The sequence below is a fragment of the Melozone crissalis genome, unplaced genomic scaffold (assembly GCF_028551555.1).
Source record: "Melozone crissalis strain CALT ecotype California unplaced genomic scaffold, PUWL_Pcris_2 ptg000016l_1, whole genome shotgun sequence".
Taxonomy (NCBI): domain Eukaryota; kingdom Metazoa; phylum Chordata; class Aves; order Passeriformes; family Passerellidae; genus Melozone; species Melozone crissalis.
Genome location: NW_026535794.1, coordinates 43,872,042 through 43,884,600, shown reverse-complemented (window position 1 = coordinate 43,884,600; position 12,559 = coordinate 43,872,042). Strand labels below are relative to the sequence as shown.

At 39.0% G+C, this 12,559-nt stretch overlaps 1 protein-coding gene across 2 annotated transcripts in view; it reads left to right on the top strand.

The window, feature by feature from the left end:
• Positions 1-12,559, top strand: part of CPNE4 (copine 4) — a 228,598-nt gene that overhangs the window by 215,056 nt on the left and 983 nt on the right. For both annotated transcript variants that reach the window (XM_054273332.1, XM_054273331.1), the window contains 2 exons: positions 4,086-4,219; positions 6,292-6,528. In XM_054273332.1, coding sequence (XP_054129307.1) covers positions 4,086-4,219; positions 6,292-6,528 — 371 coding nt within the window. The remainder of the gene's footprint in view (positions 1-4,085; positions 4,220-6,291; positions 6,529-12,559) is intronic.

Sequence of the window (12,559 nt, the reverse complement as noted above, 5' to 3'; positions counted from 1 at the left end):
TTAGAAATCTTGGAAAGTGCCATATAATAATTTCCTGAAAAGTTGGTGGACATTCAGCACTTGGACTTCCTGGAATCACTTACATTTCTGAGAACTAGACTAATTTAAAATCTTCAGCTACCTCAACATCATAGGTTGTGCTACTATGAAGGACAGGATATGAAAAAGCAAGCTATGAAGCTCTGTGATCAAAAATTCCCTCAGTTTAGAGCCAACTCTTTGACCAGACGTGTAGCCTGCTGCAAGTCAAGGGCAGGGAGGCAGCTGATGACTACTGTGGTGGAAAGAAACCTCCTTTTCTGAGAGCAAATGCAGCAGGAGGCTACAGTGTAAGATATTGGTGTGTTCTACCAACAGTCATTAATCCTTGGTAATCAGAGGCCAGATTTATGTAGCAGATGTTGCTCTATGTCTTGTATTGCAAGTGAGATCTGCAGTTTAAAATCTCCTGACACAATTCACATATTTTGTAAAAGACAATAACAGGAAAATGACCTCTAAATCCAGTAACAATTAAGAGTCTTGCTTGGGTGATCATTGCTCTTTACAATCCACAGGTTGTTATTCTCCCTTAACCTTCTGCTTCCATCCAAATACTGAACTGGGTATTTCAAAATGCTCTTCCTGTTCAAATTTTCTAGCTGCTCCTTTTAGCCCTTCTCAGGCTTATTAGTGGCTTTCTTTTGGGCATGGGCTGCAAACTTGTTCAGGATGAGAACTAAGATGCAGAGAAATGAAGTGAGGAAAAGAAAAGAAGACAAGCAATTCAAGGAAAAGAGACATTAAAAGAATTCAGAGTTCATACATCTTAAATGCAAGACCTGGTTTTGGTTCAGTGGGCATTCCTGCTTTGTTATTGCACTTGAATTGTTGGACTGCCCCAGCCTTTGCAGGTCATGTGCTTGAAATGCAATTGGGCATAAGTCCTACAGCTGCCTGATATGCTCACACAGCTTTTTACATTGCTTTTAAGGAGTCAAAAGAAGCAGGAGTTACATGTATGCATCTAGAAGTGCCTGTAAGCTTGTAAACCAGCCTGATGTGAGACTTCAGTGTGGGGATGGGGTGGGGAAGCAAAAGAGTCCTCAGAATTTCATCTGGACTGTCATATTTAATAATGTGTCATTAAAACAGTTAACAGGGGTCAGCATTAGGTGATAACATAATTATGTGTTTAGTGTTCAAATAGAGCTTTGTTTCTCAATCTAGCTGCAGGATATTTCTGACCCTCTGCAAACTACAGAGAAAAGCTCTAGCAGTCCATGCAAAGAACACTTATTTTTATCCCCCACACTTGCTGCTTCTTTTGAGTTCAAGGCTAACTCTTTTACCACACTGGCATTGTTATATAATGATTTTTATTGATTGAAAAGGCTGCCACATCTAGGTGGTGCCAGCAGCAGAGTTTAGACAGACAAACCCTCTCTAAGCAAGGATTTACTATCCAAACCACAATCTGTGTCTAAAACTAAATGCAACAATGGAAATGAAAGGGGATAGAAAAACCAGGAAGGAGCTGCTCTATGAGGCTTTGCTTATGTCACTTAATAATTTAAAATTTGTTTGTATCTTTGCATAAGAGTCAGTTATCTGATAAATTAGCCCATTGTCTGAAAGGAGTTCTAGGCCTAAGAAAACATAAAAAAGTCATTGCAACATGAAAGAATGCCAGGAAAGAAATTTTGCAGCATTTGCACCTGTATCTGCAAGATATTAAAAGCACTGTTTGTCTTAAAGGATACCTTTTTTAATAATATCCACCTGGGTGAAAGCAAGAAGTGGAGAGAAACCAGAAAATGTGTTGTTTAATTATCTGCTGCAGCTTGCTCATCTGCCTGTCATGGGTGCTTGTTTGTTGTGTGATGTTTTCTAGATGCTCTCATTGTTATTAGGTGTCACAGAGAACAGTAACATCAGCAAGTCATGTGGAGAAAGGATGCAAGAGTGAGAAGATAAAGTGCTTAGTGATTTCACTATTTTACCTTGTAATATCTGGCATACTTGCCAGAAAATAAAGTAAAATTGCTTAAGAGTATCTTGTTTTAAACAAAGAAACAGCAGTTGGATGCAATATTAAAAGTATGGGTCTATTTTGCCATTGAGGAATGAAATCCTTTTATCTGTGGAAGTAGAGTTTTTCCTAGCTCAAGGTAGTGTGAAGCATCTCTCTACATACAGGGACTGTATATTGAGATGAAGAGCACTGGAATTCATAAACTATGGATATCCTCACCTGTTACCATTTCCATTCTTGAAAATTTTAGTATTTATATTCTTATATTTAGTATATTTATAGTATGTTATTTTTATAGTCTTATAATTAATACTTAGTTTATTATCTGAAGAAGAAAGTAGGGAAAAACCTTTAGTCTGAATGACTGCTTCTACACATCTGTCTTAAACCCATATATGTATGCACACACTGTATTTCATTTGAGATGCTTAAAGTGGATTCCAAATAAAAATGTAAGGAGTTGAATTGTGAAAAAAAATGCACATGTGCCTAAGATAAAGGAGTACAAGAACATCAAGCTACAAAGTAATCCATTCACATATCCTGTTGAGTTGGGATTGGATGGACAGTAGATATCTCTAAAATGTATTAATCTGAGAAATCAAAAAAGAAATTATGTTTCCAGAATGTGTCTCTTTCTAAGATGAGAGCAACTTTCTGACATGAACAATACAATCTCTTTGGAATGCAGGGAGTAAGGTTTATCTTACATTATTTTACTGCATAAGAAGAAAGGTAGGGTGTATCTTGTCATCATCTTAGGGAAGATTTATGAGGCCTTCATGCAACATCATTATGTATATGTAATGAAATCCTTAGCAAGTTTAAAATTGGGAGTTACCAAAAGGTCAGTTTTGCAATATGTAATTTAGTCACTGGAATTACCAAGGGACATTTTGTAACACTACTTTACATTTCAACCAATGCAACTATAATTGGAGCAAGTTGTTTTGTTTGGAACTTTTTTTTTTTGGCACTGCAATCGAAAAATGTATCTGTAGCTGGCTCTAAAAAGAGAAAACTCTGTTCTCCACCACTTTTTCATAGGAGTGTATGTGTGTTATTGTAAAACAATTACAACTCCCTGTCATTTGTTAGCAAAAAGTCTACACCCATCTATCCTGTAAATATGGTTGGGTAAAAAAATCTCATGAGTGAGAGAGTCTCTGTGGAAACTGAAAGTGGCTTAGGATCTTACCAAAGCCATTTCATTCTTCAGCATCCTTTGCAAAGCTTTTCAGTCTATCGCTTTCTTTCCAACATTAGACCTCTAATCCTTTAGGGCTGGTAAGCTGGGAGTTCTGAATGGGGAGGCTAATGTGCATCACTTCGAGAAATCCTTCTTCTCAATGATTGAAAATACCAATTTCCATTCTGTGATCTGTCAAGTGTGTCAGCAAAGAAGTCTTTGCTCTCTGGTCTGACTATATATCCTGAAATGAAAAAGCCAAAAATAGCTAGTTCTCCATCAAAATTTCTCAGCTGAAGCTCATTTTTCTGTAGGCTGCAAAGCATCCTGCTGTTTCTTCCAAGGTTTCACAGCTTTTGGTCATAGTCAAATTCAACCTATGAGTGATTATGCAAATTAACCCTGAGAAATTATTTTCTTAGCACAGGAGAGTGAAAAGATGTGTTGAATTCCTTAACAGCTTTAGGGCATAAGTACAAAGGACAAATTTGTTAGCAACAGCTATGATAAACAAAAATATTGTTGAAGTGTTTCTTAATGTGTGTTTAGATTTTCATCATGAATCTTAGATGTTGATCAGGGAGCTATCATATCTTAAACCAAGAAGAATGGAAGCTATGGCATTGCAAGCTCATACCTGAAAAGTAGATATTAAAAGCTGCTGGGAAGGAGAAGCATGGTATAATAATTATATATTAAAAAGTAGATTTAAAACGGCTAGACACAGATTCCTGGAAATTATCTTAAGATTCCAATCCTTGCTTATCATGTAGTATTTTAATTTCTTCATTAAGAACCCACTTTTTATTTACATTTTGAACAAGCCTGGTATAGGCAATGTGCTCCACGTTTCTTTTTCTTTTTTTTGGTTTTTCATGCCAGGAATACAAGGTGTTGTGGAAGCTTATCAGAGTTGCCTTCCCAAGCTGCAGCTGTACGGACCAACAAACATTGCTCCCATCATCCAGAAAGTGGCAAAATCTGCATCAGAGGAGACCAACACCAAGGAGGCCTCAGTAAGGGGAAAAAAAAAACCTGTGTTTGCCTTTTTTTCTTTTCTTATGATGGATCTCTTGTAGGCCATCAAGGCCTTGAAATGCAGATTATGCCTTCACAGTTTTTATCATCTGCCTTCAAAGAAGGCAGCTTTAACCCATGTCAGCTGGAACAGTGTATCCGGTCTTTCTAGCTTTGGTTGTCACAGCTTAAAGTCTTTCCCCACTGATCTATTTCCTGCTTTTAGTGCTGTTTCATTGTAGCACACCCAGTTCTTCACTGTGGAAATAGAAATGGCACTGCTAAGGTTACAAAAATTGAGCATTGAAGCCCTAAAAGTCTTGGTTGTACCACGAGATGAGTTCAAATGATTCCCAATTCAGACTATCCAATTTTGTCTTCTGCACAGGCTGTACTAAAATTTTTCTGTTCACCTAGGGAAATTTTCCAACTATTAATTTGAAAATGGTAAGAATACAATTTTCAGCTTGTTATTACTGATGAAGTGATTTGTGCCTTTTACAAATTGGAAGTCAAATCTGTTAGCCGGCACCTGATAAAAACCCCAGGACAGATTTTTTGGGCTAAAACACTTACATATAGATCACATTTTAAATGTACACCCTTGAGATGCTTTAAGTTTATTTTGATCCTGCCTTGAAGACAGAATGGGAGAAAGGGAGAACAAGAGAAATCGAGGGAATATGTGAGTGAGTAGGTCTGAGCCATTTACAAGAGCAGTGCTGAAAAGGAGTAAAGGATGTAGGAGAGATATTGTGTACTGCAGCACAAAAAGTGCTAAGTACAGAACAGAATCTTTACACAGGCATGTGCATGATCACCTGGCCTAGAGCTTAGTCTAAGCTTTCTTCACGTGCAGGGCCTTTTTTAAGTCCTATTAGGGCAGCAGTTGCCAAATATTTCTGTTCTTGAGTCTGGGCTTGTGACTGATATTTACAAGAGCATGTAGTGACAAAACAAATGGTAATGGCTTCAAACTAAAAGAGAACAACTTTAGATTAGATATTAGAAAAAATATTCTTTACTGTGAGAGTGGTGAGACACTGGAACAGGTTGCCTGGAGAAGCTAAGGTTACCCCATCCCTGGAAGTGTTCAAGGACAGGTTGGATGGAGCTCTGAGCAACCTGGTCTCGTGAAACTTGTCCCTGCTTCATCATCTGTTCAGCCTAGATGATCTTTAAGGTCCCTTCCAGTCCAAATCATTCTATGATTCCACTGTTGTTTCCAGAACTTTGATGGTGTTTAGGGTCCCAGGGTCCCAGTCCTAAAGTGGGGAATTTCCATGTTTGAGTTTCCATACCCACCTAATCCTGAGGTGGCTCACTGTATTCCCAGTGCTGTTTCTGATCTAATATGCCTTACTGAATAAGTTCCTTCATTCTATACCTAAGCTTCCCCCCTTTCTATCTGAAAAACAATTTATAGTATGAATGTTCAAGAAGAAATTTTCTCCCTGTGTGTTTTGTTTTATTTGTGGCAGAACAAGATGATTGGAACACTTTGAGTTTATACCACTGTATACACATAAATATTATTAATGTTTAATGTGTTGGTATTGCTCATGCAGAGTGATCAAATCCTATGATTTGTTTGATTTGTTCATTTTTCCTATTAATGCACTATAAATTTCTTATAAATTACTCCAGCTGCCCAACAATTAATAGAGGATCCAAGTAAGGGCCACTCTTCACCATTACCATGTCACAGCTCATGCTCCCAGTTCAGTGGGCTTTGGAGATTTGGGATAGAAATTACAAGCTCACCAAGTTGCTTGCTGTCCACTAGAGAATGAGAAAACCTCTCTTTGGGGCTCTGTACGAAGAGTATGAAGATGGATATATTCCTGCCTTGCTCTCCTCAGGGACCCCTTTACTCTGCAGAGAAGAAATTAGTAGCCAAAGAGCTTGGAACGGAAAATTCTATGTAGTCAATATAAAGGTTCTTTTGTCTCTAAAAAGGTCCATGAGTGAGTTACCAGAAATAATTTTATAGTTTTTAACTTAAAAGATAAAGCAGTTTTGGACTATTAACTAATGACATAATTTTTCACTTGTTGTCCAACACCTTCAGCAATACTTCATCCTGCTGATCCTGACGGATGGCGTCATCACAGACATGGCTGACACCAGAGAGGCCATCGTCCACGCCTCCCACCTCCCCATGTCCGTCATCATCGTCGGCGTGGGCAACGCTGATTTCAGTGACATGCAGATGCTGGACGGCGATGACGGCATCCTGAGGTCCCCCAAGGGCGAGCCTGTGCTTCGAGACATTGTCCAGTTTGTGCCATTCAGGAACTTCAAACATGTAAGCTGGTTTTTCATCCTTGCCACAGAAGGGAGAGTGGGTATAGTGAATGATTCGTGAGGCTGGGCTTAACTCTGCATATGCATGAAATGTTGAGTAAGTCTGGGGCATTATTGTGTCAGAAATAGTGAAAAAAAAGGAATCAGAACGTGCTCCATTAGTGAGCTGGTGAGGGTGGGGAAGGAAGACATGAGGCACAATCCCTATACTTTTCATGGTGTCAGTCCTTGCTTCCACTTTCTCCCTGATTTAATTTGGTTACTTTCCCTTCCTGATTTTTCATGGTGTCCATTTCCCATTCTCTTTTGCATCTGTTCTATTAAGACTATTGTATTCTGCTTTCCATTCCTTCATTTCCACAGGTAGATGAAATGGCTTTGAATTTGTCCTCACAGTGTTCCCCAGGAGGCTTTTTCTTTATTGAGGTTTGGTCCCTGAGTTCTCAAATGCAGGGCAATCCACCCACGGCATCCTGGTTACCTCCAAACCCTTTCCCAAATTCTGTACAAGAACAAAGGCAAGAAAGTGGCATTACTGAGAGCTTCCCTCTGCCCTCAGCAGCTGTTCCTGGTTGAGGCCAGTGTTGTGTAGAAGACACTCTGTAGGAAAGAAAGGAACAGAACCAGCATTAAATTGCCAAACCTAAAGTAAAGCTTTGGTTATGAACTTTTCATCTCAGTCACCTGCCCCACACTGTGCCATCTGTTCCAGGGACTTTTCAGCAGCAGGGTGGGCACAGCATTCCCCAGCAGAAGGAGCTTTCCCACACCCAGAGGGGTTTTTCCAAGCCCTTTTGCTCCATATGGAGACATGTATTATGTTCTCCTACAATGCCGATCCCATCCCTTTCCTTCCCTTTTTTCATCATTCTTCTTTCCTCTCACTTCTGTTACATTTATTTGGTTCCCAAGGCTGTTTTTTTGCTCTGTCTAGGAAGGATATCCTCAGTATTCAATTTGAGAATTTCTTTACTTCACAGTGCAACTGACTCATTCTCCTCATGAGATTGCTCTTTTCAATCTGCTCCCATACACTAGAGATCCTTAGATTTGGATATTTCACAGCCAAGTTCTCAACTCTGGGCTGGCTTTGATCTGCATATGGGTTCACACCGCTTACATTTCTTTTTAAATTTAGCTTCTCTTTTAGTTTTTCTGGGATTTTTGTCACCACATGAGCTTTTTTTTTTCTGTTTGCTACTTCCAAAATACCTTTATTTTTCTCTTTGCAAGGGTTCTTTTTTTCTCATTTCAAAATGCAATTTTGCAATATTTGCTTTATATCCACACACACTTCTTACTTTCACAAACTCTACTGAGGAGCAAGAGAAAGAAACTTGTTCCTTATTTTCCTTCTAGCTTTATGTAAGCCATGGATGCACACAGGAGGGAAAACTCACCTTATGGTATTAGTTTGGTGCCACCACGCCACATAGCTGCAGATTGACTTCTGAGTTGTAGACAAACACATTTCTGTGCTGACAGGGGCACACAGCCACCTACCTGCTGAATCAAAGTATGAGCACAACCACCTCAGAACTTGTGATTCCTTCAGCACATAATCACAAGTGTGTAGTGCTGCACTGTAGTCAGTGGAAAAGTTTCCAGAGCTGAGTTATTTATGGGCTAGTGGGAGAGCTACTTTTAATTAGGTGAAAACATGTTTCTGCAAGGAACTGGCAAAGCCAGCTACATTTGTTAAAATCATCCTGGATTTAATAGATTAATGCTGACAGTTGCAGTTCTAGGCTCTAAATATATTGTGCCCCTGATGTTACCTTGTGACTGAATCTGTGTCATTGTTATTACCAGCACTGGTCAAATGACAAGCATATATTCTTTTTAGCTTATTTAGATTAATTTCCCTGGTATTGGGAGAGGAAAGCAATCTTTACGTATTCTTCTTGTTAAATAGTGATATTTTTCTCCCTCTTTCAGTAACAAAGATAACACAGGTATAGAGATAGATTTGTATTTGCTCTATCAGAAAAGTTAATATATCTTATGCAACCTGATATTTAGTCTGCTTATTGTGATGTTTCAGCTTTTCAACAAATGTCAGTGTAATGGATGAGTGTTCATAAAAATAGTCACCTCTGGTTGAATTTCTTTATTGTCATATCCCAAATAATCTCTCTCTTTCAACAAAGTGACATTCACATCTTCCTTGCTTATTTACCACTAACAAAAGACTATACATTAGCCAGTGAAATAATTTTTCATAGGAGAAATGAGTGTGATGTTTTGATTCAAATTTATTTTTTCCCACAGAGGAAATGCAGATTTAACACATTTGGGAGATTTTTGTCAGATCAGTTCTGACTGAATACAAGAATTTACATACATCAGCATATTACTTTTGACAACTTTAAGCAAAATACATGTTTAGGTAAAAATTCCATTCCTTTTGTCAATGTACCTTGTGTTAATTTATTAAGAAAAAAAAAAGTTGAAAGATCTTTTTAGAAAGATTAAAAATCAAATTGTGTAAGGTTTATAGGCTTTTCTGATAAATCAAGTATTTATTTACTTATTCCTAAATCCATATTATATCTGTTAATGACAAAAGGAGAGAAGAAAATGTTACGCATGAGCATTTATTTTTTTGTTTTGCGGGAAGAGCAAACCAAAATTCCCTTGGGGTCAACCCAAGCAATATTTTTTTTCATTACTTCTATTCTCAGGTCAGCTTGGAACTCAAAATCTTATATCTATCCAAAGAGATCAAAATAATCTGTGCAAAACCTTGCCCTTTGAGAAAATGGAAGGGGGGAGAAGGAAGATGTAAAAAATAACCTACAGAACAAATCCCTTTTATTTTATAAGTTTGACTTCAGAGAAGGTTCTGAGCTTGCACAGCACTAACACAGGAATTTAACACATTTCAATTAGTTATTCACATACCTAAAATCTTATACCCACATCAATGTTTTACTGGCTTCAGACTCAGTGCAGACAGAGGCTCTATTATAGAGGTTTCATCTCCTACACGATACAGTGCAGCAGAAGTGCTTCAGTAAAACATCTAAGCTCTTTCTCTCTCTCTTTAAGGAGTATCTTTGAAGTCATCAAAATAATAATGGCAACAGTAGTGACTCTTGGCAAATCCTGTAGTTGTAGAAGCTTGATAAAATCAAGGTAACCATTAAGACTTAAAACACGTCCCATTGTATAGTGGGTGACATATGCCATTTGCTAAAGGGGAACATAACAAACAAAGGAAATATATTTTCTCTGAATCCAAGTGACTTTTTTCTCTCTTTAATGACCACCACCCCAGTAATGTGTGTCCTTCACCTGAAACTGTAAAACAGCAATGCTCCATCACTGAAACGCAGTTGAAGAGAATCATCTGCCTCAATGCATTCACAGTCATATTTTAAGAAATTAAATTTTCTGCCTTTGGGATTTATGATATATTTACTGGGCACAAATCTGATGCCACAGGTAGATTGTATTCCATTCTGCATTGTATTTAATCACAAAGGTTAACAGCTGTGTGTTAATAACATACATCACAAAGGAGTGTGGAAAGCACAGCTCATAATCACTGCAAGGAGCAATGTTTTGCACTATGCATTGCAGTTAAAAGTTAAGCATTGTGAAGCTATAGAACTGAACCAACGGTCATTTGTAATACACACCAATTATGGACTCAGAGGGGATTATTTTCCTGCTGCTGACTGATCTGACTGTTGTGTATCAGCTATCACTTAATAACTATTCATCTGAGGTGCTTATTGCTAGAATGCTCTTAAAGCAGTGGAGAAAATGTTACAGTAAAACATTAATTTAATATCCCATCTGTGGTAAAGACCCAGCAAAGGCAATCTTTTCACAACACTGATGAACTGGGTCTGTGTTTTATCTTAGAAGCTACTGAGTGTAATTCTCACTGATGAAAATGCTGCTTTGCACCATCTGATCCACAAATGAGAGTGCTTTACCACCAAAAAAAGTATGTAATGTACAGGTGGTCCAAATCATTAGAGAGGGAAACAATCCCAAGCCTGTTTTTGGAATGTTCCCTGCTAGAAAGAGCCCCAGGACCAAAAGACATCACTGGCATGATGAAACTCTAAAGCAACAGGTGCCCATGCTCAGACTGAAGTATGGGTCAAGCCAACTACTCCAGGGCAATCCTGTGTGGGGACATATTGCCTGTGAGCCTGTGGGCACAGTACATGTTTTTGCCTAAACCTCAATTAAAGGCTTTTCAGTTGAGAGCTCCTGAAGTGTGAGTGATTCAGCTGTGCATCTGAGCCCTGACAGAGCCTGTTCTGAAGGGCTCACCCTTCCTACCTTCAGGAGAATGGATGTGGCATCAGAAGAGGGAAGTGGTGGAGGGAGGATGATGCACAGCAGTGAGTGCTGTTGGCCCAAAGTTCAGAACATGTGAACTACACAGATCCAGGGAAGCTGATGGCAATGCTCTTGCCCAGCATTTTTAACCACAGAGCAGAGTGAAGTTTCCATATTGCTACAGCTTGTGTGTGCAGCACTGGCTCAGGGCTCTTCCCCCACTCCCTGTTTTTACCTCTATGTAGGGCTGTATTTTTGGTAAAATAGCACAGAGGCAGGCTAATGTATGTACAGCTTTGACACACTGGGAAGGAGATTAAAAAAGCCAGTAATTTTCAATAGCATTGTAGAAATCAGCCATTTGTGTGATTCCAAGGGGTATTTTCTGATTATTTTAGTTGAAACTAGATGAACTTTAAGGTCCCTTCAAACCCAATTAATTTCAGTATTCTATAAAACAGGTTTAGGAAAGAATAGGGCAACTCTGAAAAACCATGCATTTCCCTTTTCAGGATTAAAGTGAATGGATTCTCTTACTGTGTAACACCTTAAAACATTTGCTGCACTGACACATATAGTATGCTCTATGCTTTGCCAGTTTGTTCATGCAGAAATGTTCCAGGCTTTTTTGGCTGCACAAATATTTTGATATAAATGTCACAGCAGTTAATCTTATTTGTTACTAATCTCATATGTGAGTCAAAATACAACAATACAGGGAAGAAAAACCCCAGCTGTTTCTGGTTTTGCCAGCATTATCTTTGTATTATAATATTTGATACTGGAATTTCTAATAGTCTGGAGTTTTCTTTACCCTTGGATTAATGTGCTTACAAATAGATTACCATCTACATTCTACATAAGCCGAATTTTAAGACTCTGTAAGGATAAGGATGCCACCCCATGAAACAGAGTAGGTCAAAAAATAGTCAATGCAACTGCTTGTGACGTGGTAGTTTTGCAACTTGGCTGATAACACTAGAGAGAGTGAGGAGGAAAGTGTTCATTAATTTGGGGAAAAGTACTTGGTGCGCAGAAGAAATGTCATCCAGCCACTGGTTGAGTTCCCATGCATCCTCTGAGGTGCAGTCTGCACCCTCTGGAGATAAATACTTCAATTTAAAGCTCTCAAAATGACATTTAAGTGTTTGCATTTTTACTACATTTTGTGGTGAGCCCAAAGGAAACAAGAAGGCTGGCTCCTGAGGACTTGGAACCAGCTCTACCCAAACACTTAGAAACAAGAAAATCCAAAACATGGGGCAAGAGGGTGCATGGGAGAAGGAGTCCAGCTTTGTCACTGCTGACTTCAGGGGCTGAGGAATGTCCATGCGACACACACAGGTAATGGTTGCCCACAAAACATCCACACGCCCCTCTGCTTAAAATGAAGCATTTCAGGGCATGAGGCAGCGACTCTGTGTGGCTGATGGAGGGCAGGGTTCCTCACTGCACTGATGGGGAGCCCTCCTCCCTGCCTGGGGTGAAAGCCAGTGGCCATCTCTATATCTGTCCCTACCTTTCAGGGTCATCAGTTCTTAGTCTGGTGGATACCTGCCATTTTTACATTGTAGGAAGAGGTCTAAAGCCTCCACCAAGCCCAGGATTGAAGCTTTCTTGTAACCAAGGTTTAGCTCCAATAAACACAAAGTATTTTTGATTGAATTAAAACTTTCCCATCCATTAAAACAGATTCTGAGGAACAGAATGGTGATGAAGGCCTCCCTTTC